The sequence below is a fragment of the Prinia subflava genome, chromosome 13 (genome assembly GCF_021018805.1).
Source record: "Prinia subflava isolate CZ2003 ecotype Zambia chromosome 13, Cam_Psub_1.2, whole genome shotgun sequence".
In the NCBI taxonomy this organism is placed as follows: domain Eukaryota; kingdom Metazoa; phylum Chordata; class Aves; order Passeriformes; family Cisticolidae; genus Prinia; species Prinia subflava.
In genome coordinates, this window is record NC_086259.1 from 15691079 (window position 1) to 15717621 (window position 26543).

Sequence of the window (26543 nt, forward strand, 5' to 3'; positions counted from 1 at the left end):
TTTCAAATTAGGTGTATCTGCTGTCTAAAACTAAATACAATGAATAGATGTATAATAAAATCTTTTAATTGTCTTAGCATATGTTGCTTTTATTAGGTGAGAATAATTGCATTCATGGGATCACCTACAAAGTCCTTTAGAATATAAAATTGAAATGGCTTCACACTGAGTGCACAAGTCCTTCTGAGCCGTGCCATTTTCCCCTTCACTGCCTCTTGTCCCCCTTTCGCTGTAAAGTTCACATTGAAGTGTGACAAGAGACACTTGACAACTGACACATGCTGGATCTTATCAGCAGTGAGTGCAGTCATGGGCCCTGACTGAAGAGCGATTGTCATTTCTACACCATTTATTCCTCTCCTAGCCTCATTGCTTGCTTCCTTTCTGAGGAAATTTTCCCTGTTAAAGTACTGTACTTGTCGTTCTTTTTTGGTGCGTGTCTGTGGGGGTTTTTACTTTTTTTTTTCCCCCTCATGAAAGGATTTTGTTATGCATTCATCCTGTAGGCAAGCCTCTAACAGACTTCCCCTAACCTCTTAGTGTCAGGACTGCTCTAAGCTGATTCAGGCTAATAAAAGCAACCCAACAAAGCTTTGATGGTGTCATTACATCTTCCTTAAATCCCCTTCCTTGCTAACATCCAATAATTCTATTACCTCTAATCAATTCACAGGCTATTTTATTTGAAAGGAAGAGAAATCAACTTCAAACCATGCCGGTGCAGTTTGCCCAGCATTCACAGAAGGTGATGATGTTTCTGCCATGGCTTCAATTGACTCTTTAAGTGAGTTCTGGGCTATTGAGCAGTCCGAACTTTTATCTGTGCTCTGCCAGCCCAAGCCAACAACAGCAGAAAACAGACTGTTATTGCCTCTTGGAAGGTCTTCCACTTCTACATAACACTGTGTGTCATTTCTGTAGCTTAGATATTATAAGCAATAGATTATTTGAAAGTATTGAGTATAAAGCAAGGACTTTGCAGGAGTTTGACCATTCTGTTTTAAATTAATTGTCCCTGCAATGCTTTGTATCGGAGCTCCCTTATTTCTCCTTTTTTGAATCCTTCCCCTATTGTTTCAACTTCCCAGAGCTTTCACGCGTGCTCAGTCCCACCAGGGTGATTGCTGGGGTTTGTCATTAATACCACAGAGACATCTGAGCAGGCTCTGAGGCCATGTTCATGCATCGTTGTCTGGCGGGGGTTGTGTCTGCCAAAGATCCTCTGGCCCCCGGCTCGCGTCAAGCGGCGCGTCACGATCGCTGTGACAGCGCTGCTGCCACCGCTGCCCAGCACAGCTCTGGCAAAATAAGCTGGGTGTCTTCAGCAGCCTAAATAATGAGGCTCTCTGCTAAGGCAGCCTCCAACTGAATCACCTGAGTGATCAGGGGAGCGGCTGGGGCTGCAGGCAGTGCAGGGTGGTACCTGCTGGCAGGCAGGGGGTGCTGAGCAGCAAGGTGTGGGGCAGAGGTTCTGACATCTTGGATGGACAGGGAAGGAACCAGCAAAGGATTTCAGAACATACTCTACATAATCCACCTTGGCTCCCCAAAGAAATTCCAGCCACATCATCTACCTACGGAAATGTACCCTCCTTGGCTGGTAATTACTCCTGGTTCTGTGGTAGCATGGAAGATAAATGTGCATTAGGCATCAAGATGTCCCAGGAACTTGACACTTAGCAGATGCATGACACCCAGGCCCTTACCCCAACAAAACTAGGGTGTAGTTAGAATACACTGTCCATAACTTGCTGAAGGGAAAAATCTTCATGTTCAGAACTAGATACATTTTATCTGGGTTAAGTCTCTGTCTTGTTTCTAACAGATCTTTAAGAGTCTTGCTATTATCCCTTTTCTTAATGAAAAACATGCATCATCTCTTCACGCAGTGGTTTCCTCCTTTATCTCTTCTGCTGTACCAAAGGCAGAGTGGTGGGCATCCTGTTTTCTCCCACGCTGTCGTAGTTGTTGCTTTCAGAATAAGCTGGGTTTAAGCTCTGAACTGAGGAGGAATTCATTGCTGTCCTGGTGTTGGTTAGCAGTTACTCACGCAGAGCCCCTGGGATGACTCAGCTGAGCGTGGGTGGCAAACCAACACAGGTCAGGATTGCCTGCGCTCTGCACCCGACTTAAACCATGGCCTGCATCCTTTGGAAACACGAGGACTTTGCTTTCCACCTTGTGTGTTCATATCCCAAGAATGGAGCACATCTTTTCTGTAAACATCTGTCAATCAGACAAAACTTACAGAAGCCTCTCAGAGCACAGCTTGGCGCTTGTAATTTCAGTTGTCACACGCAGCACACCTCGTACAGCAGGATTTCATTGCTCTCGATTGCCAGGGGAGAGCTCTGCGTGTACGTGACATGTAAATGACACTGGTGTCACTGCACATAGGCCTGTGGTTGTGCTCGTGCCTGTTCCCACAGGTGCTGCCTCTGAACCTGCACGTCGCAGGCTCCCCTGCCCTGTCTGGGGTCAGAGGCTGAGCGATTCCCCTGCAGCAGGGTCTGATGGAGGGGTGCTGGCACAGCCCTGGGGCCACAGCAGCAGCACCCCAGGCTGATGTTCCTTCCCCAGCGCCCAGTGAGAGGCCAGGGATGGAATAATCGATTCTGATTGGAGTGAAATGGAAATTTAGGACCTGGGTAGCAGCGGTGATTTACAGCACTGTAACTGAACTGTAGGCTTTAATAATGTATTTTTGCTCCTACAAAGGTGGAAGAAATGTACCAAATTCTATTAGCCTGAAAAAGAGAGGGAGCTTTGCATGGAGGTCCTTGTTCCAAAAGGCAAAGTTCATCTGAATTTCTTTGTCTGATCATCTCAGGAAACAAGAAATGTTTAAATGTACTTTTTGTGCATGCAAATGACCATCCTGATTCTGGGCATGAGAATCTAAGTTCGGTTTTTCACATTACCAATATTTTTAACTTCTCCAGTACACCAAAAGTACCTAGAGAAAATATTTAAAGTCATTCAGGATATAAATTTTTAGTCTGTCAAACTAAATTCTATGTATCAGAGTCTCTGGACTTCCAGTCAAATATTCTTTTTATATTATGATTGATGACCTGAATCATAACAAAAAATTCTGCCCTACTGTGTCAACACTCAAGGAGAGAAGAGGTAGACAGGTAATTTACAGGTTAATATTTTCTTTAGGTCCACATACCACTTGTTTATTTAGAGATAATTTGATTGAACAGGCAAAGATCATGTGAGAAGGGGTTTTGTTAGTAGTGTGTTTCTAGATCAATCATAGTTTGATTACTGGAAGTCCATCCTGTTATCAAATGTATTTCTCATCAGATATTAATTAGACATGTGGACAATAATATGGAACGTCATCACTTTGTCACAATGTTTGTCAACCAAATGTCATTTTCTTTGCATTTTAAAATAGATTTTTGGTTTATTGAATTAAAGTGTTGGAGTTTTCTATCTTTAAAATAAATTTTAAAATCGTTTTTCTTGTACCAAAACATTGAAAACAGACCCTGACTTCTGGATTTTGTAGTCAAAAGCTGGAGAAATAGAAACCATGAGTCCAGTTCTGGTGTTAGGCTTGGTGGGTTCGTGGGAGAGAGGAAACTGTAAGACTGTAGAAAAAATGGAAACAGGAAAGAAAATTATAAGGCAAGCTTGACAAAGTGGATTTCTCAATTAGTTAAATCACCTGTGGGATCAGAAACTGGAGCTGCCCATGGCCTGCAGTCAATAAAGGGGTTCTCCCACCTTTCTCAGTCTCTGATGGCAACACCAGGTATAACAGAGAAAAACATTTTGATATAAAATTTAAAAATCTTGCCTAGCCAGGATGAGGTGGATTTAAACAACCATGGTAATTCCTAAACCAATTTAATTTCCAGATTCTCCATGATGTGATATCAGGGAATCCCAAGCAGAGAAGTGGTTGGTTTGGAACAGATGAACTGGAAGGAAAGGAGATATAAGCAAGGGAATTCATGGGAAGAGAAAAAGAGTGAAGATCAGGAGGAAAGAGTTATGAGAAACTTCTGTATTAGAATGTAAGAGGTATGATAATTTATTTTGTTCCTGGCACAATGAAACTGCTCAAAGGGAAAAGTTATTAGCTCTCCTTGATCATTAAAGCAAATGGAGAATTTGGAATGCAGACAGCAGGGAAAACAGAGGTTTTGAGGAAGAAGATGACTTATTCTTTTATTAGAACTATGTGCACCCGGTGTAATTGCCATCTCAGTTCTGGAATAGCAAGTTATGGCTTTTCAGCAGCAAGGAGTGTAAAATGGTTAGCTGGCCTTGGGAGTGGTGAAGTGTAAGTGCAGCAGAGGCAGCAGTTGTGGTTGTGTCTGCTGTGGAGCCTCTGAGGAGGATGTCGTGCAGACTGACACCGACAGCAAGGCAGTTTCACGGGGCAGGTTTGACACTGCTGTGGCACTCACTGCTAGAATCGTTTGGGGTCTGGTTGCTCACCAGGAAAGGCAGAAGAAGTGTCACTGTTTTGAGAAATGCTGAGGACAGATTGCTTTGACATTCAGTAAATCAGGATAAAACCCTGTGCCCATAATCAGCCTCCTGTTTTGCCTGTTATTTCTTTGCAAAATGATAGAAAACATTCGTCTGAGACACATGTCTAAGCATTAATCAGGCCAAACCCATCAATTCAACAGTGATACTCTTATTGTGTCCAGACTGTACTCTGTAGCAAGAAGCCACATTATTTCTGCATAAATTCTTCTCCCTTTTCCTGTATATTTTTGCCTTTCCGCCTCTGACTGGTATTTGTTGAAGATATCTATGCACAAAGAGCCTTTTTCTCTTGTGCCCTTCCTGCCCACATATTACAATTGAGCCCAAGTAACACGACAAGCGGTTGCTGTAGAAGTTACTGAGATATAAACAGAGAGACACAGCCTTTGTTATCTAGACATGAAGGAGGAAATGGAGAGCGGGGAGGGGTGGGGAGATTTTTTTATTAACTTGCAGTTAGAATGGATTTGAGCTGCAGCATCAGTGGAAAGGTGTATATTTACCTTTAAGTGCCTCACTTGGTTCTGTGTGTTCATACAAGCTCCCTTTTTACGGCGTGCAATTTCTCTCAGAGGTTCCAGAAACCCCCTCTCCAATGGACTCTTGCAAGACAGCAGAGCTAGGCCATCTTAGCAGAGAAAATTACAAATTACTAATTTAAGTGCTTCTTAGAATCATTTCCTTTTTGTTTTGTATAATTTCCACACTTATAAAATCAAACTCTCAGTTAAATGTTTATACAGTAATTCAGCCGGTTTAAGCCATCTGCTAGCGTGGCATCTGCAGAGCTGTTTTGTTGCATCCTCAGTATTGTTTCCTTCACACATCTTTGTAGCCTGGTATTTTGGTTGCAAAAGAATCATTTTATTTTTCAACACAAAAGAAGTGCTGTTTATATCTCTGGATCTAATTGTCAGCTTTATTTCCAAACTCTACCTCAAATCAAGTTCTTTCGCCTCTAAAAACCTTATTCTGATTGACATTTACTTTTCAAAACCTATATTCAGTCTTATCTTGCTCTTTCATTATACCTGCCTCTGTATCAGTATTCGAAAAAATCCTTATCATTTGTGAGGAGTATAGGTGGGCTTGGAGCATTAGTATTCATACTTGCATGTTAACAACTGTTATAACGTGTACCAGAGGGAAAATATTATTTCTTGTAAATGCTCAATAATTACAGTCTTTATTGCATCAAAACCTGTGTTTTGACAGATAGTGGAAAGCTTTCAAAGTTTGTGTGGGATGGATGACAGATAGCTGCAGGTGGAAAATATTTTTTTTAGGTATTGGGTTTTCAATCCCTGATACTGTAAATATTCTTCCAAAATAACATTAACCTTCCACACAGGGTTGGTAGTGTTCAATGATAATACATGTATTAGCAAAAGATACCTGGGAAATAATTCTTAATGATTGCATCTAATTAATCTATGGTTGGGACATTAACGTCTCTTTTCATTAAGTTGGGAAGTATGAAAGACTAGAAAATTACTGCTGTGCTGGATTTAGTGCTTTAGGTATAATTTGAATGGATGTGCTAAATTCTTGGTCGTAACTTGCACTAACACCTAGTCTAAGACAAATTAAAAGGGGAGCTTATCTGCTATTGCACTTTCCAAGAATACTTTGGATGCTTTTAAGCCATTTGCAGCGTATGACTTTGTGAAAGGATTTTTTTTAATATATACATCCTGTGAGACATTGTCCAATAATTTCCAGTACACGTGGTATCTCAGTTTTGTGAAGACTGAGACACAAAATGAGCCTGGATGTTCTTTTTCTGTTTTGCTTTTCTTTTGGTGTATTTTTTTATGTGTGCTGTCTTACTGGATAAACATTTGCATTTGCAAGGAAGTCGTACCAACCAGTAGCCTGCTGCAAAGGAGGTCATGAGAAGTCTGAGAAAGTTCATCTGAACTTGCAATTCTTTTGTTTGGGGTGTAGATGTTCTGATCAAGTCTGTGCTACAGTCAACTGCACCTAACACCATGATTTGTGCTGAAAGCTTAACTCATGTTTTGGGAGTTTAGCAAGCACAATAGTGATGCTGCCTCCTCGTTTGGACACATCCTGGGTTTTGTGTGAAATGCCTGAGCCTCTGGAGTCTCAAGTGTCTCTTGAGTGTCAGGACACCTCAATAACCTAATGGGATTTTAGGTTTTCAATGAGTTTGAGAGTTATCCAGTTGTGTTTATTCCATCTTGAACACTATGTTTGCAGTGTTTGGTCTATTGAAGTCAATGACAAGGCTCCCACTGACTTTAATGGGATCAGAATTGCCAACCTAGAGAGAAAAGGCAGCGGGATGTAAGATTTCTGTCAACTGCCTTTAATATTGCATCCAAATTGAGAAGGCCACTTCTCTTACTTGGAGGTTGTGGGGATGCTAAAGTGTACTTGACAGATGTCTTGCCAAGGGTTCAAGCTGATTGCTGAGAAGTAGCTCTCAGCAGCCTCTCGCAGACCGAGAGTGAATGCAAGTTGGGCTTGAGCATCACTCCATTCAGAGTGATTAAACAAGGCAGAGACAAACTATCTGACATCAAGTGCTGCCACGTTTTATTAGCCCCTTGCATCACACAGAAGGCCAGAAGGCACCAGCCAGATATGTGGGCAGATATAAGATGTTCAGATTCCAGCTGTGCTTAACTGATAATACTCCTGAAAAAGAAATTGTGTCTGGCTGCTGCAAGGGTTCAAATCTGACCCTTTATATTTTTTTTAATGATTAGATGGACCAGCCAAAACTGTAGACCTCACCACCATCTCAGATTGCCAGTAACTTTCTGAGGATTTTTTTCCCAAGAAAGGGTCCAAGGAGCTGAGACAAAGGGTTTGATTTTGTACCTGATCCGTTTGTTTCACAGATGAGTTTCCCTATGGAATGCCATTCCTTGAGAAGTCAGCAGGGGTCACTTAAGTTCATTAGTTTGCAGCAAATTCACTTTTGGACTTGTCAGTAAGTAAGCTAAATATCCTTTAGGTATTTATCATTTATGCCACTGAGTGATTTTCCCTTCTGTAATCTAACTGGGCTGAAAAAAAGTGTTCAAAAGTATGTAAGGAGAGTTAGATAGCACAGTTCCAATACAGCAGTTGGACAGAACATCTATTTCACATGTTGCCAAATGAAAAAGATTGTCCCACTTAAGAGCATATTGCATCTTAATAGAAATTTATTGTCAAAAGTGTATCCTCCTAGCAGGAGATGGCATTGTGGCAAAATGGAGGATAGAGATCTCGTTGGACAGCATCATTTTTACTTGTATGCAGCAAATAGAAAAATACTGAGAGTCAACTGACTGGCACCAATGGGAAAGGATCTTCTGTGTGTTTGCTGGGAAGCCAAGCACATTTCCATTCCTCCTATTGGAGGAAGAAGAAGAGGTGTGTATCCCATCAAAAGGAAACATTTCTCTCTTTCAGTGACAGCACATTGCACACTCACACTGTGGAGGTTACTGCAGCTCCAGCTTCCCATCCCAGGTGCTCCTCAGGCTCAGGGAATTGTCCCCCTTTCCTCCCACCACTGCTGTGCTCAGCCCCCTCCTCTGCCCTGATATTCCAGATGGAATATCTTGGGTTTTCCATCAGCAAAGCTTTGGCTGCATTTTGGGAAAGGGATATAGATCGAAATATTGAGAAAGTTAATTTTCCAGTCTTGGTTGCTTCTTAAAGATCTATTTGATGAGATCATTTAAAAGGAAGGCCTCTGAAATCCATGTGGCCTCCAGCACAAATCCTGGAGTTTTCTATACATTTTTTTTTGGTATTTCAAAATTTTTCATGTAAGACAAACAATTTACTGAAGTTGCAGTGGAATTCCCCAGTTTTCAAGAGGGGCTCATCAGAGTCCACCTTGAACATGGACCAGAGGAGTAGCTCAAAAACACCCCCATCTTTCCCCTTCGTGGTAAGCAGGATGTTTCCTTGTTTATGAGAACATCATGCTGTTGTCAAGACAAATGAGGATGTAAAAAAACTGGGATGGGAAGAACCTCAATTTTTTTTGAGGCACTGAGTGTCATGTGTTGTCTTGGAGCCGGAGCTCCTTTAATCCTGGGTTGATGCCAGCTAAAAAAACTTACCGGCTTATAAATATCACACCGAAATCAGAATTGCTTGGTACATGATCCAGAAGACCTCTGCATCCATCTGTTTTATACCAGAGCAGTTTGGAGTTGTTTTAACGACCTGCCTGACTCAATCAGGACATGCTGTGTTCTTGGGGAGCCTTGGCATTGCAGGTTCCTGCTTTTCTGTTGGTGCCAGGACAAGGAGCAGCAGGGCTCTCTGAGCCCCCAGCCTCCTCCTCCCTTGCACTGCAGTTTTTGTGGCTAGATTGAGTGAGAGCTACAACAAAAGGAAGCTAATGGTTCTCCCAAATTAGACTGTCTTTTGCCAGGGGAGTTTAAGAGGTGCAATGGCTTAGTATAGCAGCTTTGGCATCGTTAGTGCTGCAGCAGAGAAGGCTGTCCAAGAAGCCTGGCTGAGGCTGGAAGGAGGTGCTACAGACAAATGAAGAGGACACCATAAAGCCTCTAATCCTGCCAGAGATAAAGCTCCACTGAGGGAGCTAATCAGGGACACATAAATTATCAGCATAGCAGATGTAAGGAGGAGCATTGCACAGAGGGCAAAATAGAGTTCAGCAGAACATAGGTCTGACCAGATGTGCAAACACACACCTAAGCTGATAGAAATAGGAACAAGGAGTGCGCAGTCTTCAGCAAAATTTAGGATGACCCAGTAATGTCATTCCTGACCTTACCTCTGCTGTGGAACTCAGACCTGACTTTCTTCACTCTCTTTGTTCTCCTATTGATTAACCTGGGTATGAATGTTCTCTTTTTACATTTCTTTTTCCTTGCTTGGTTTGGTGCAGTTTATGCATTGTTTGAGTGTCCTAAAAGAGCAAAGGGACTTCAACATAGAAACTGAAAGCACAGAGATGCAAAGGTGCTTCATAGTCTGACAAGGTCAAGAATTATCAATAGCTCAATGCACAAAACTCTGCTACTAGATGTGAATATGCTGTGTGTGTGCAGATATTCACAAGCAATACCAAACAATTGCATTAAAAGTGGCTGTAGGAACTCAGATACTTTGTAAGTGTTCATTTGACATTTTAAATGAACAAATAATATAAGTATGTAAATATACACATGCACCTTTGAATTTCAGCATTGGGGAAAGATAAACTGCTGCTGGGCAATATCAGTTCCTGCATCTGTAGAACTGCTGCTGGACATGTGATGATTTCCTAATAATAGTCAAAGTGATCATTCAACCTACATTTAGCATGCTGGGATTTAAAATGCAAAACAGCAACACACTTCATGCAAATGTCAACTCTGCCTATGTTATAGGGTGCATGTCCAGAGGAGGAAACAATAAGTTTATTCTTCTCCCCAATTAGACTTTTGTGAAAGGCTCAGTTATGTCTCCAACTATCACATTGAACACGCACTAAAGCAGCACATTAATGTGCCTTTTAATGCTTCTTAGGAGTAGATCAAAAGAAGTGTCAGGTGCACTTTACATTCCTCCTGTGATGTGTCTGAGGCTGTTAGTGCATCACCTCTGCAGGGGCCGTTGTTCCCAGCCTGCCGTGCCCGGGCTGCGGGCGCTCTGCTGGGACTCTGCCCCCCAAAAATTCTCAGGGATTTACCTCCATCCCACTGCACCTTGTGTCTTGGCTCCACAGCTGGAGGAAGGCAGTGGAGCCACGCTGCTGTCACCAAAAGCAGGGTTCAGCCTTTGCTTTGCAGTGGGAGAAAGAGCTGTTGAGATCAGTCCTGGAGAAAACATCTTAAAACTCAAGATGCTGGAAAATGGAACTTAATTAATGGGAGCAAACTTGCAAACCTCCACGGCAAACTGTTATTATTTTGCTTGCTTGCTTGAGGGAATATGTCAGAGCAGTGTTTACCTTTTCTTAGTACAAGCTTGGCTGTTCTACCCATCATTTACTTTTACGTGATTAGCAGGTGAACTTGTAGCTCTGTCACTCTAAACACAGGGTGCTTAAAATGTGCAAGAGACAACTTTCCTTAACCAGGACAGCATTGTCATTGCTCTGGCCCTGGGTCCCTTGGCTCCACAACAGAGTGGTGACTGATGCAGCTCACTGTCAGCACGTGGCTCTTGTTGGAGTGTGGGACTGATGTTGGCCAAAAGATTGCAGAGTGCTTTTGGCATGTGAGACACAGCCGGGATATCGCGGGCACCCTCTGCTGCACCAGATACTGAGAATAGAGCTGGGCCTCTGAGATCTGCAGAGCTGAGTATGGCTTAAAAATGGAGGATAAACAGAAAAGAAAATGTACCTGGTGTCAGCTATAGGGGTGAAACTGCAAAGCAGGAGACAAGGCTGAGGAAAGTATGTGAGGAGCAAGAGAACAGAAACGCTGCAGTGTGCAGGATGACACGGACGAGGACAAGAAGCTGGAATTGATGCAAAAGTGGGGATGCAGCAGTGAGAAGGGTTCAAGTTTTGTAACAAAGTTCATTTCTATATGTTTTCCTCTTTCAAATGGATGCTTTGAATAAATAGTGCTTTCATTTCCCGTGAGGCAGAGGTGAATAATAAGTGCCTCATCTGGGGACGCCGATCTCCCCAACATCAGTCATCTGCTTGCAGCCCTGCACTCCGGCAGTGCTTTGGCTGAGCAAATTAGCCTGAAGTGTTGTGCCCTTGGCTGGCAAATCCTTTCAACCCGGTTGAACGGACAAAATGAATACCCAGATTGTTCCTACGTCTGTTATTCTCTCGTGTTTATCTGGCTGAGCTGTCAGTCAGGCCATTATAACCGTGGTGCACACTCAAATGACTTGTCCACTCACAAAAGCAGAGTCTGTTGATGATAAGCTAAACAAAACTGGAGAGCGACTGTTGACAGAGTTGGGGATCTTGCAAATGTCTCAGGTAACAGCAGAAATGCAGTTTGGAAGGTACAGACCAAGCTTTTCTTAGGCGTGTGTAGTTCTAAAGAGTTCACTGGGATTTGTCAGCAGACGATAAACGGGCGTTGGTAATGAACTGGGTTCCTCTCTACTTTAAACAAATTAAGCGGCACGAAGAAGATTTCTGAAACTCGAATGTAAGGGTGTATTGCACTTCCAAGAACTAATTAGCCTGAAAAGACATAATTGACTCAAGCAGGCTGTGCCAGGGCAGAGCGTGGCTGCCCCAGCCATGTGCTGGGAGGAGGGAGAGACACCCACAGTGCCTGTGGAGAATGGCCCAGCCCTCCCAAAGGGCTCTGCACAGCCAGCCCGGGGCTTTGGCTGCCCTCGTGCTGCTTTGCAGGACCTGAGGGTTTGGGCTTGCTCCTTCCCAGGCAGGGAGGATGTTTGCATGATGGGAGCTTATCAGTTATACTCATGAGAAGAATTGGTTTTCTTGGATGTCCAGCAAAGCAGTGAATGACACAAGTGGAGTGCTGTGTGATTCATTTTCTGAGTTTTTCCATGGGGACACTGAGTCAGGGCTCTCCTGAAACTCATTTGACTGCATGATATTAAATAATGCAGTGCCTTTGTGCTGAAAGTGACTATAGCCAAAACCACTTCGGTCATTTAGTCTGATGTTTGTGGCAAAAATTACCAATTTCAGATTGTGAGTGTGAACAGGCTCAGGTGTCTGAGCAGTGCTGAGCCATATAACAGAAAGTGTCTCCTCCATCTCCTTCCCAGACAGGCAAAGCCAGCATCTTACTTTCTGCAGTGAAGAGAAAAGACAGGACTGAGTAAGACTGCAACGGTTTAAATCCTCATAAGTGTCATGAAGAAGCAGAGGAGAACTTAAGCAAAGAAGGTCCTGTGTCTTGCTGAGAGTTTGTTAAGATGCACAGTTAGGGAGGGAGATGCTGCTGAGAGCGTGGCACAGCGCAGCAACAACTCTTTTATCAGCAGCTGGTGCCTTCAAAATCCCAACCCCAGTAGCCTTGTTGGTGGTGATGATAACTGTAACGGATGGAACAGCTATTTTTCATCAAATGCTTGTTAGTCAATTTATTAGACCCCTAATATACTAATGCACTCATTTGGCAGCATCTCAGCAAACGAGGCTCGCCGTGGAGTGCACTCACTCAAAGTCACGGTAACTCGCAGGTTGCTGATTTCTCATCAGCACTCAGAAGATAATTTGCAAATGTGCCATTTATCATTATGCTCTTTGTAGAAGCAGGTCTCATGAATGGGATAAACAGATAAGAGAGTCGAATAATGAACATTTCCCTCCCCAAAAACACTGCCAGCTTCTAGAGGATTGTGTTTTATATACCTTGCAGATGCTGCACCTCTGTGTGCTCTGGAGTTTGCCTGTACTGGTGAAATAGCTGGGCACACAGTTTCTTAAGGATGGCTGCTAATGCACTTATCAATCTTTATGCTCAAGGAACACTGAGTTGAACCAGGTTAAACATTGTCTTCTGGAAGACATAAGATTTCCATTTGTTGCAGTTTAAAAGCAATGGGGATGTGTGGACTTCACCATGAAAAGCCACCACTTACCTTCCAGCTTTCCTTTTCTCTCTGGAAACATGAGCATCTGTGAAAGCCACTGTTAAAGCCAGCAAAAGGATTATTCAGAGGCAGGATGGTGAGGATTACATGGTGGAGGTTGCTGAAGGAGCACTTTTTTCCACACCAAAGACAACAGGCTTTATGGATGCTCTGACCTGCACTGCTGTTCACCACTCTGTTTGAGCCTGCATCGCTGGCTGCTTTTTATTTGCTTGTTCACTTTTTACTGGGAAGGAGTGGAAAGTAACAGAAGCTCAGTGATCGGTCTGCAGATGTGATTCCCATCTCCCTTTGTGACATTCAGGGTGGAAGCCCTGCATACAAATCATTACTTCTTATTTTTGCTTCTGCAGATGTGATTTTATTAAATGAAAGGTGTAACAAGAAGCCCAGCATAGGCAGGAGCCCTTTTGCCAAATAGCTCTGTGTGTTTAGCTCTGTGACTGCTCTCCAGCAGAGCTGGGAAACCATGCAAAGATATTGATAATTGATTCAGTTTTATATAAGTTAAAAACTAGCTCTTCCCTCCTAGTGTGAAGGTAATGGGTTTTGTCTGTAGAAAGATAATAATTCTATGAACCATTTCTACGCCCTCTACTAAAGAATAGTAGAGCTTGCACTTGAACGTAATGCCCGTGTCAGCTCAGCTTTTTAAACATTCATCTTAAAAGAGTCTTCAAGGACTGGAAAGAGATCTTCCCCAGACGCCACGCTAAGTTTGAGGAACTTAAAAAGTCATGAGGATCCTGTCAATTAATGTGTTTATTCTCATATGCCTGCTCTGGAAAAAAACATCTACAGACATGAAAGCTGTTTTCTTTCAATTAAAAAGTTGTCATTGCATTTAGTTTTCATAGATAATGGAGAGGGGATTTTTTTTTTTCTTCCCTTTACTGTACTGGGGGATAAATGAACATTTTTTTACTTTTTACCTTTTTCCTCAGAGTAATCTTCATTTACTGCATGAACAAAAAAAAAAAAAAAGAAGGAAGAAGAGAGCTAAATTGAAACCTTGTCTCCAAATCTGTATGCAGGAGGTGACTTGATTTAGAAGCTTTAGGTAATTTCTTTTTTGTTCACAGTCCTTCAGTTGAAAGGCTTCCACAAACAGTGTTACAGCACGGAAGGGAGGAGATGGAGAAATTTATCAAGCTATTTATCAAATTATTTTCACAGTCTGTCAAAGTCATAAGCATGCTGGAAAAGAAACATAAAGAGCGTGTTGGAACAGAGGAGCACGTCTGAGTGAGCAGCAGGACTGCAGCACAACCAGAGACAGGGGACTGCTCCTGGCTGTGGCTGCATCTGCCCTCAAACCCAGCCCCGGCACTTGTGGCATTAAATCCAGGTTTGACAGATTATGGACTGAGAAAATGGAATAGAAAACATCAAAACTGGCGCAGTGGAAGGGGTGGAACGGGGCACTGGACCTAGAGGATCTTTAAGGTCCCTTCCAAAACAAACCATTCCACGGTTCTGTGCCTCTGTGATCGTTAAGGAGAGGTCAGAGAGAAGGGGACAGACATCCCCTCTCTGAGACTGCTGAGATTTACAGCTGGGGATGGTGTTGGATCTAAATGTGCCCATCCTGGGGTGGGGAGTGAATCACATCCTGAGATGGGACCCCGCGCTCTGGAGGAAACAGCCCTGGAATGTGCATCCTTGGTGAGACAGCACTGGCAAAACAGAAGGAAAAATAAACAAAAAAACAACTGAGAGTGAAGGAACCAGTCTAGTAAGAAATCTTTAATTTCTAATGAGCTTTAAAGGATTTGAGAGTCGATTTTTTTTTTTAACAAACCAGTTCAAGTACATGCCTTCAGATTATAAAAGTACCTGAAATTGCCTAGAATATCAGCATGCATAGCTTGTTAATATTTACATATATTTACATGGGAAAACAAGAGAAAGATCTACAGTTATTTACAGTCTACATAGGAGAAGAGAAAGGCAGCATAATTGTATTTTCTAAAATACAGTAGTTGAATAGTCAGCACATGCATATTAAGATATATTTGCATGATAGAACGCAAATGTTTTAAGACATACCTTTTAAACTCCCTATGCTAAGGTATAGCATAATAAAGGTAATTTTTTTGTGTTTTGTTTCTAATCTATTTGCATCAAGTGCTTTAAAATGTTCACTAACACAGCGGCAGCATTATTTACCCTGGCAATTAAAGCAACAGTACACACGATAATTTCCTACTAACTAGCAACAAGCTGCTGGTGAATGAAATATCTATTGTTTCTCATTATCCATCGACCAACATACAGGGATCTCTCCTTGTAAAGGCAGTGCCTAAGCTATCACCATTAATTATAGAAGTAATATAAATGAGACTCTACAGTATGTACTAAATGAAATATTAACAAGACCAGTGTCTTTGAGCCTGAAAGATGCACTAACAGGGCACACTTTACAGCAGGCTATCTATGAAAAATCACACATACATAATACAGGAGTGCCTGGCTTACAGCTCTAAGCCTAGACTTTAGAGGCCTGTTTGCTAGATCTGTATTATTGCAAAATACATTCCCTTAATTAGTTTCTGGAAGACAGAGTTGGTAGTTACTTTCTTACCATGATACTTCCCCATCATAACACCCTGTGGTTTTTCGATGCATTGTGTTATTGAACTGTGTGTGTCTGTGTGTGTATGTGCATATGTGTGCGTGTGTATCAACAGATGAAAAATAGACTTTATCCTTAAAACCTAAACAAACAGCTCATTAAATATCTGTCCCAAAAGGTCACTTCCTTAAAAAGCAGTGTGTTGTGTGGCTTTTCTTTTTTTTTTTCACTCACGTCTGAAATAAAATTCAGTCTAAAAAATTATCTGTGCAATGAAGGAAGAAGCCAAATATCAGCATTGCAATGCTATTCTTTGCAATAATACATATGAAAAAGTCTAAATTTGGACTAGTAATAGTATTAAAAAGCTATATAAATATATACAGCATATACAGTACTGTATGTATACATACATTTATATAAAGTATATATATAATTAAAATACAGCAAAACCATAAAACATTTCAATTCAGCACAAGTTAATAACAGAAGTGATTTCAATTTCTGTGTATGCCCAAACACCAGTCAGACTAGTTCTGATGATTTAGTTGCAGCAGTGTATTTAATCTCTCGTTTTTGGCAGGATATGTTTAGTGTCAACAACCTGTTTGCTGAACTCTTTAAATTGCCCTTGCCCAGAAGAATCCACCTTTTGCTGGCAGGTTTTGTGTCTCAGGAGGATTTCCAGTCCTCCACAGGATTTCCAGTTTGACTGTGGCCAACAAGTTGTGATAGAATTCGTATTTGTGATCGTGTTTGTATAAATGTGCAGCACAGAAGCTGAGCTGCCACGGATGTTGAGGTGTGAGCAGCCCCCAGCAGTGCTGAGATGTCCAGGGACTGCCCTGTAACTCTCTGAAATGAAAATCCACAATCTTCCCCGGGGATTTTTCCCAAACCTAGAAATGAGCAGAAGAGTGCTGCATCACTCCACTGCTCCACACCAGCCTGTGAGAAGAAAAGATCATAGACATTTGCATGCAGTGTTCAAAACTGCCATTTCAGTGGAGCAATGATGTCTTAAAAGTGTAAATCAGGTGTGAACAGAGGTTCAGTGGGCAGGAGAAGGAATTGCAGCACTGATGTGCCTGGAGATGTGATGTTGATAAAGAGGCTTGTGAGGAGTGCTGCTGCTCCTGCCCTGAGATGCTGGTGGAGCAAGGTAAAGCCACAGGCTTCATGACAGTTTTTAGAGCTTAAGGTGGCTCTCTGTCAGCCTTGAAACATTTTTCAGAAGCTGATTGTGGACTTTAATAAGATTCTGGAAAAGAAAGAAGTATGGTGCTGCCTGTGGGAACCAGCTCCCTCCAAGGTGCTGTGGCAAAAGCATTTAAATTGCACAGTCTGGTGTTGTCTTAACCATTGTGTGGTTTTAGCTGAGATCTCCCTGAGGGGCTGGCAGATACAATACCAGACCTATGGGAAATATGTGCCCTTCTGAAAGACAGCTGTGGAGCACGTGGGATATCTTGAGGCAGCTCAGATGTCTCAAGATCCATCTTAGGCAACTGAATCCCACCCCTGGTATGCCCTGATGGCTCTGCCTGGCATGTGCCAAGGGTGGGAGAGATGAATGCATGGATCACCCTTTTAGGGACTGTTTCTCTATAAAACAGCCATTTTTAAATAACTTTACTAGTTATAACATAACTAGTTTTGGCTAGTAAGAGTTTTACCAAGTTCTCTGTGAGCCTGGCAAAAAAAAAAAAAAAAATGGATGAGAGAGGGAAGACACTGGAACAGGACCCAGAGTAGCAGACAGCTTCACAGGTTAAAGCATTAAGTTTATACAATAGAGAAAAATAGGCATGATTTTAAAAGATAAATACATTTTTGTCAGCTACTTTGCCAACCTTGTTCTACATCCTCTACACATCTTAACAATGGTTTATAATATAACCCTTTATACTTACACAGTGCTTTTCCAAATTAAGTGCGAAAGCACTCCATAAATCTGAACAGCTCCTCACAACACCCCTGTGAGGTGGGTAAATAAGAGTACTCTCCCCATTTTTTAGCTGGGAAAAGTGAGGTACATGGAGTTGAAGTGACTTGTCCAAGCTTCCTAGGCAAGGAAAAGCCAAAAAGAGGAAAACAACCCAGTTCTCCTGACTTGATGTCCTGTACTGCATTTTTTTTTCCTGTGGAATAATTGCAGAAAATCTGTTTGATACCGGATGTTGGAGGTTGGAAGTTTTCAAGTGCTATCATTGCTGTAATTGAGAACATACAGGGGGGCTGCATAACACAAACAACATGGTGCATAATCAAAACACATTTATTACAATGGACACGGTTTCTTTTGTAAAGTTAAAACCCAGAATATAAGTTAAATATAGCTGCATATACTGAACAGTTGAAATAATCACTAGGTCTTAATGCCTCAGCAGTTGAAAACAAATCCTCTTTCGTGAACTACTGCAGTTTCCTTACTCAAAGAACATGGCACACTTATCTCCTATAATGTATGTAAAGAATACTGTAAATGTGTAAGGGTCTTAATGACACTAAGAAAAGTTACAGCTTGAAACCAACTATGCTTTGCAAGTAGAGAAGCTGATGGAGTTTTGAGTCTTTGTAGTTGGGAATTAGTTGAAAAAGGAATACATCAGAGGGGAAAAAAGCAGACCTTATAGATTTTGGTTTATCCGTTGTATTATCTTCTAAGAGATGCTTTGCTGGTTTAATTGTGGTGATGGGGGAAGGGGAGGTGGTTGAGAACCTCTGGTTTAGATGTGGTTCTGTGAGAGCTTTGAAAAGAGTGTAAATACAGTGTCAGTTCAGGTCACGTTTTCCTGCTGGCACTTGGGTGGAAATAGGACCTGAAGTCAACTGAGCCCAATTTGGAGTTTAGATCATATTTGGCAGCTCCAAAGTTTTATTTTTTTAGCTGCAGATATGATTTCAGTTTCACGCTCTCCCAAAATAGCAAAGGCGGGTCTCAATTTCATAATTCCTTGCTGAAAAAGCAATCAAGGAATCCTGTTTTCTTACAGGGCATTAATACATACATATTGTGAGCATTATTCATGAGATAACTGTGCATCTGGGGTCCTCTGAGTAAGAGGACTGCAGCAGGAACTGAACAGTTCTCCTATTCTCTCACAGGCAAGACTAAAACTTGCTCACTGCACTGTTGGAAAAGCTGTTCCTCACAGCTCTGAGTTATCCCAGAAGGAAAAGAAGCAGAGTAACACCTGACATTGAGGAGTGGCTCCCTCAGCTACAACTGGCCTCAGCCATGGGTGATCTCACCAAACAGCTCATAAGATTGCTCCTAAGAACACTGCAGAGGCTGAGGAATCCTGGGGGCTGAGTGAGGACATGAGGATTTTAGATGTGCTCGTGTTTTTCAGAAGAGGTCATTTTGCTCCATGTTGTTCACAAAGACTTGGGCTTGATAGGAGAAAGGAATAGGTGTAGTTTGAGAAAGGCCTGCACCACAATCCCAGCTTGGGGGTTGTAGCAGTACCAGAAGGAGATAAATCCATTCTGAGGGCAGTTTTCTCCCACAAACCCCACTGTGCCCACCCCGAGCATCAGCATCAGGGTCACAACCAACAATGGGGCAGATCCTCAGCCCCTGCTCCAGTCTGTGGAGCCTCTGAGAAGGCAGCAAACCTGTGCTAATTCCCACCAGGTGGAGGTGAGGCTCGAGGAATGTAAAGCTGCAGCTGTCACTTTAGGGTTTGGTTTGGATAATACGGAACTCATCGTTGTGGAAACAGATTCTGTATCATTTTGTTTGTTATTCCAAGGAGATTCTATATTTTACATCAAATCAGGAAAATGCCACTGCTGAAGCCAGGTGGTGAGGAGGTTTTTCCTCTAAAAGAATGAACTCCTCAGGGTGCTTATCAGAGGCACAGAGAAGGTACAGAACACCCCATTGGTTCCATATCTGGAATATGTTCAAACTGCCTTGGTTGCTAGGTTAGGTCAGTGGTTGGACTCGGTGATCTTCCCCAACCTTAATGACTCCATGGTTCTACCTCACACTGCTGTGTAATGAATTATTCAGCTGTAAATGGTGTGCTCACAGTGCCTTTGTGTGGGGCTGATATTTTACTGTTAGGGATATGTTGGCTTTGTCTAATAGTCCTGATATGAATAACAGGAACAGCCTGAAGAGTTTTAAGGACTTGCCTTTTTATTTCACTTGAGCTGCTTGCACTGAATCTGGCCCTTGTCACAAATACTCTCCTCTCATGTCATTTTGAATTCACCTCTTTCCACTGGCCATCTTTTAAAATGCTCTGTGCTGAACTTAACCTCAGGCTACCAAGATAACTGGCCTTTATCCTTAATTTTTCATAAGAAAATAAACCCCTCCTTTTCAAATAAGCTGATCCCATCTCCTTGGCAGACAATGTTGAGTGCTCTGTGCTCTTAACAGAGTTTAGAGTAGATCCTATTCATTCATAGTTGATAAATATACAGATAAGATATGGCTTTGTTTCTATTATTTATATGCTTGAAATGTAAACTTGCTTCAGAACAAAAGTCTAATTTTAGAAAATAAACATGCATGTGAAGGTAGACAAATCTAAAAACTAAACATTAACTGTGTAATATGTTTTCTTATCGGGAACATAAATGGTATCTCAGCATAGTAACAGATGCATTACATATATTAATGAGGGTTTTTACCATGTGCTGTATGTCAAGAACCCCTTTTCTTCTCCTGTTAAGATATTCAATATTAATTTGCATTCAGTGCCATCAGTTACAAATTGACTGCTAGCAGTTATGAAATAAATGCCTATGAACTAGTAGCTACGTAGTATTTTCAACTCAACAAAGGATTTTAGAAGGATGGATAATTTAGATCTTTGAGCCTCAACTATAAATAAACAGCAACTGCTGTATAAATCCCACCCTGCTGCAGAGGAAGATTGTATTACAAAACTGACAAATGATTTGCGGAAGAGAATGATGAACCCTTATTACTAAGACACTCTTCAACTTAATCCAAAACAAGATTCCCGGGTAATTTTACGTGCACTGGGAAGATTGATAGCGTGGTGCTTGCCCAGCAGCTTTCAAATGTTTGACTGGATCGGAAATGGCATTGAGGCATGATTAAAGATTCAGTTGGGCTTCTCACAAATTCCTTATCCTGTGTATTCATTATTGCAACCCGCTGCCTTTGTTGCAGGTTAAAGAAGGCTGACCCCAGCTCTGGTGATTAGCACCCTGTACAACTGATGGACCTATGGAAAAAAAATGTTTAGGTTGCCCGACGCTTTTAGCATTGTTTATCAGCTGAAATTGTTGGGAGGGGGGGCCTTAATCACAATGGATCAGGGAGAGCCTGTGACAACTGACAAGCTCATTGTTTAAGACATTTTTTAACGAAGTTGTTAACATTAATTCTTTTATATAGTACTCTAATCTTCTTCAAATTATGTTCAGACATGGCACAAACCGCTTGGCATTGAAAGTCATTCAACAGTGATTAAAGTGCTCTTTTTATTGGTTTAAGAATGTTTCATCTTGTATCAGCAGTATGGAATTGTTTACTAATTAGATTCCCTAACATCCTCTGCTGTTGTATGCTGATGATATGTGAACAGGAAAGCTGATGAGGAAAAAATTAAAACTTGTTACTGAACTGTCATAAGGCCCAGCATATAAAGATATCATTCAAAGGACTGTGTTGATAAGGGATAAACAATATTTGCTCAGAAACAGAGCGATCTCTGGCTAGCAGTGCAGGCAGTTAGCATTGATCTGCAGCACTGGCTCTTCACAGAGGTTTGTGGGATCATAGATGCAAAGGAGGAGTTTATGCCTTGGGGGCCTTCCCCTTCAGCATGGCAAAAATGAGGCTTCTAGGCATCCCACTTTGGGCAGGAGGTTGGGATGGAGGCCTCTCGATATCCCTCCCAACCCAAAATGGGATTTCATTCCTGTGACTCTGATGCTCACTCCTCTCTGTCCTCGGACAAGTCACTGAGGCAGATCCTCAAGTGTCTGAGTACAACCAGCTCACAAGGGAAATTAGGTGCTTAAATGGCTCTGAGAATCTGGGATTTACCTTCTGTTACATAGTTTTGCTGTCTGAAGCATTCCCCTAGGCTTGTTGAGTTCATGTTTGTCCATAATTGTGAGATACTAAAGCTTTACCCTCTGTCAACCAAGGGATAAATACAACTGCATTTCTCTTAATAAGAAAGGTACTTTTCTTTCAATGATAGAACCATTGAATTTTCTTCTTCCAAAACAGCCAACATGATTGAAACATTTAGAAAGAAGTAAGGATACACACAGCCAAAAAAGCAAATGGCACGTTGCTTACATCCAGTTCTCAGCAAAACACTGGAGGCATCGCAAGATAAAGTGCTTTGGGCTTCCAGCCACATAATCTTTTATCACTTAAAGTAAATATCCTATGCTCACACAGGGAAAACTATTCTCTTCTCCTGGAGTCTAGCTTGTGTCAATGCTCAAGGTATAAAGCACTGCTGTTGTGCTCTGGGACGTTTTTCTGCCTGCTGAGAATTTTGTTTAAACATCGTCAAATTTGACTCATTTGAAAAGATAAATTATTGTTTGGGTTGGATTTTAAACTGGCTCTGATAAACTTCCATGTTATGAATTAGTTGAATTCTATTAGAGATAGCCTGAGTTTAGCTTGGCTGGACGGATGCTTTTCAGCAATAGCTTGAGGACTCTCGCTCTGCACTGAGCAATTCAGGTTAATTTTACCTTTCTAATGAAAGTCCAGTTAAATTGCTTGCAAAAAACTAATAACAATCTTTAGGGGCTTTGAGACATTCTAAACAGCTGAATACAGTGATCATACCTGTACTGTGGAGCTTTATAGGATAGTTGAAATGAGCACAGGAATTTTATTGTTCTCTATTAATATTATTTCTAGTAGAACTCTTTTCTGTTTCTGCTACCACCTTTAAGATACTTTCTCTTTTTTTAAAAAAGATACTGGTATAATAAGAGGATTACTATGTATTATACTAACTTTAAAAAACATTTTGGTCTGTTGATAAATATATGCCTTTCAAAATACTTAATACAGACAGTTTTGGTTTACCTTGTGATGGGACATCATTTCTAAGAGATGGAGTCATCATTATCAGGTTAATCCCATCTGCTGAGGAAAATGCATGTCTTGCAAACAAATATGCACTTCTTTGCTGCCACCAAGTTGAGATGCCTCAAATAAGGAGAACTGGGGCTTTTTAAACTGCTTCCTGTCCTTGAAGGATGAGAATGCAAAGTAGAGGTCTTCTGCAGGTTGACCTCCCTAGCAGCACCCTGAGTTTCCTTGGTTGTGACAATGAAAGTCCAAAAAAAAACAAAAAAAAAAAGGAGTGGAGGAAAATCACAAGAGATTGAAGCCTATTCTCTTTTCCCATTAAATTATCTTAATGCGGCAACAACTAATTTCTCTTCATTTACTTTTTCAATTGCACTTGGCAGCCTCTTTATTCTGATTCCTATCAGCTCGTAATTAGTTACCACAGAAAGGACTAAGATGTACATAAATAATCATAAGATGCCAGATAAACTCTATCGGTTTTAAATTAGTGTTGTGTTTTGCTAATGCGCTCTCACCTATTATTTTTAATTATAGTTTACCAAGCAGAATAGCTTCTTGCCCTCTCCCCAGCTGTTCTGGCACTGTGCTTTTTGTCTGTGCCAGGGAATAGCCCATTGCCCATGCCAGGGTTCTTGCCTCAACCCTGTGTCCTCCACCTGCAAGTTTTTGTTGGGATAATTCTGAGAAACTCATTCTTCCTGTTTGATCATAAGTTCACTTGGTATTTAAATTAAAAAAAAAAAATGAGAGAAAGGGAAAGGAAAAAGAAGAGAAAGCAAGAAAAATTCAAAAATCCCTTTTGATCCACAAAAACCTCTAATCTATCCACTCAATTTCTTAAAGCATTACAAGACATGAGAAATAGTTGTTAAAGGACAAAACTCCCCTGGAAAGCCTCGTGTCTCTGCAGAGCCAGCCCTGTCTCTGCCTGCAGCAAATGCTCTCACAGTGACAACTGCCATGGGGAGACTGTTGATCCAAGATCCATGGGCAACTTTGGCACCAGTCCCGACTGCACTTTACATGATAGGTCTTAATTGGAGTGCCCAGGTTAATTTTGCACAAGAGGTTTTAAAAAACCCAAACAAACCAAATCCATCTCTCAGGCTGTGTTGCAGGTCAGGGTGCCTGGGCGTGTGGTCAATGATTTCTGTGATGCAAAGGGAGGTTTTGAGGCGCTGCTTTTAAACCTGGCTCAACTGTTCTTGTGCCAAACACCACCTGGGCAGCCCCTGCCACCAATCCGGGCGTTTACCGAAAAGGGGCAAAACACCTGAGCCTGGGGCTGTGGTTCAGGATTCTCTCTTTCTTTTCTTTTGCTCTTAGAGGGAAAGAAAAGAAAAAAGTCCTCATTGAAGTGGTTTGTAAATAAGTGTCCAAAGAGCCCTTCAGGGCTGCAGCCTTGTCACCAGGCGGGTTATGCTGCTTTCAACAGCGCTTGTGCGAGACACGGCTCCAAGGGTCACCAATAAACGATAAAATATCTCTCTACACATTTATAGAGTTTTGCTTATTTCCCCTCTCTGAATTTCATTTGTTTTCCTTTTTAATTGCAGCAACAAGGAGCTGCCACGACGGTGTACTGCGCCACAGCGGCGGAGCTGGAGGGCCTGGGCGGGATGTACTTCAACAACTGCTGCCGCTGCCTGCCGTCGCAGCAGGCGCAGGGCGACGCCACGGCCGCTGCCCTCTGGGAGCTGAGCCACAGGCTGATCCAAGAACGCCTTGGCAGCCAGGCCAAATAGCAGGGAGCTCCTGGAAGGATCGAAACACGCGAGCGTGTGCGCGCCCGGAAGCTGCCAGCACTGGAACCTGTCCAATCTTATCATCTAGAGGGTTTCCGTGTACCTCAGATACAGATTAACCGGTGTTAAATGAAATAATAGCAGTCACAACATAGTGAAAAATGTTAAGTACTGGTGGGAGGTGGGGAATACCGCGGGTTAAAGGGACAATGCGGCTTCCTGGGGCTTAGTTAGTCTCGGTTCTCTTTCTTTTGATTATAGCCTGTTCAAAGTGTAACCCAAGGAGGCATCTTTTGTCTTATTTTAGCAAAGCAATCCTGCAGATAATTTCTGTTGTTTTGATTAATGGGTAGGTACGTAGCCCAATATGGGATTTCCTCCTTATTTTGATAATTACTGTCTGTTAGGCTTTAGGTATTGATTGGGAGATGGTCGTTGTGCTGATTCTTTTTCCCTACAAGGATTTTATTGGGTGTTGGCAAATCAAAAGATTATTGAGGAAAGAAATCTTTTCTGCCCTTGACTGTTGGCTGAAAATACATCTGCACTGTGTAGAAAAAGAAGGTGCAGGAAGACATCTGAACAGTAATGGTAAAGTCACAGCTAATTAAATATTTCTGGGTTTTTTTCTTAAAAGATTACAATAAAAGATATGTTGTAAACCATTCCCTATGTACTGTCGAGTTAGCGAAAATTATGATGTCTCCTTAAGAACACACAGAGTGTAATCAGGGGTTCAAATGGTATTTCCATCCATTTCTCAGTTCACAGTTTTAAGGAGTTTTTTTTTTCCTTGAAAGTTCACAGTTTCTCAGTTCTCCTGATACTGTATCCCATTCCAAATCTGTCTTTTCTTTCCATTTAAATTCAATAAAACAACATGCTTGCTTGAATATTGTCACCTGAAGAGAAAGTTTGTCTCATTTCTGCAAATGTCTTAGTTCCAGTTTTTTAGAAAAGAAAACTTGAAGAAAAATAAAGAGCTTCTTGTTGATGCCAAGAAAACGCTGTTTATTTCTTGTTTCTTTCTGAGTTCATTTTTTGTATTTTGTGCTTTGTAGCTGTCTTCGTGCCAGAAGGTTGTTCTAAGCCATCCTCAGTCCAGCATCACATTTTCTGTAGACAGAATATAAACAAATAAATAGAAGGACACATTGTTAATAGAAGTTCATTTGATCCCCTTATTATTTCTGCTTTATTGTTAACAGTCTGCCTCCCATGATTTTTCTTGTCTGCAATCACAGTGCATTGGATTAGTTATTGAACAGGAGTTAAAGTCAAGACTTCTACCCAAGTGCAGCCTCAGCTGCTCCTTCCTTCTCTACTTCCTTACCTGATGCCACAATCTTTCCCAAAGCAGTAGTGAAGAATATAAGGTCTTTTTTTATCCCTGCTGTGCCACCTCTGTAGCAACAGCTTCAGGAGACAACAAATCCTGCCCACTCATCTTCCTCAGCTCTCTGCAGCCCCTTCCCCAAGGGCAGCACATCCTGCATTGAAACATTTGGTGGAATAAAGAAATAAAAAGGGCTATTCCAGAAAGAACAGCATCTCTTTTCAGCCTTTTGCAGAGTAAAAGGTTTCTTCCTCTTAGAGGTTTTCTCCAGTCTGTGCTACACAGACCAGATGCTGGTGTAGTGCAGTGTCTGAAAATTCATGGCCTGGGTTGAAGGCTCTGCAAGTTGAGGTGATGGTTACAACCAAATTCCTTGTATTGTCTGCAGTTTAACTGGGGAGAAAAAGTGACTAACTCCTGTCACCTGTGCTACAGCCCTCACACACGTATTATTTTTCCCTTTCCCAGCCAGACAGAATCCCTCTGGTGTGACACGGGCAGTGTACAAGAGCAGAGCTTTGCTCTGGAGCTGGGCACTGCTGGGTCCAGAAGAGGCACTAATTAAGTGATGCTGGGAGCTCTGCACTCCCCTCAAGGCCTGGGCCTCCTGCTCCATTTAGGCAAACATTAATAACTTATAATGAACCCCCTGTCATTCCTTATTGCTGAAATATTGTTCTCTTCTGTGAGAATTCAGTACTTAGGGGTATTTCCTGCTTTTCTTCAAAGAATATCTGTGATTCTCCTCTGTATCCCACTCTCTATTTCAGTGTTACA

General features: G+C 41.8%; 2 protein-coding genes across 2 annotated transcripts in view; one reads left to right on the forward strand and one right to left on the reverse strand.

Annotated features, from left to right (window-relative positions):
• The window catches only part of WWOX (WW domain containing oxidoreductase), a 473253-nt gene extending 447818 nt beyond the window's left edge, over window positions 1-25435 (forward strand). The window contains exon 9 of the mRNA XM_063410336.1: window positions 24242-25435. Within this exon, the coding sequence (XP_063266406.1) occupies window positions 24242-24430 (189 nt within the window). The 3' untranslated portion in view covers window positions 24431-25435. The remainder of the gene's footprint in view (window positions 1-24241) is intronic.
• A 92-nt stretch (window positions 25436-25527) lies between these two features.
• Window positions 25528-26543, reverse strand: part of MAF (MAF bZIP transcription factor) — a 186177-nt gene continuing 185161 nt past the window's right edge. The window contains exon 3 of the mRNA XM_063410338.1: window positions 25528-25546. The gene's annotated coding sequence lies outside the window, so the exon portion shown is untranslated. The remainder of the gene's footprint in view (window positions 25547-26543) is intronic.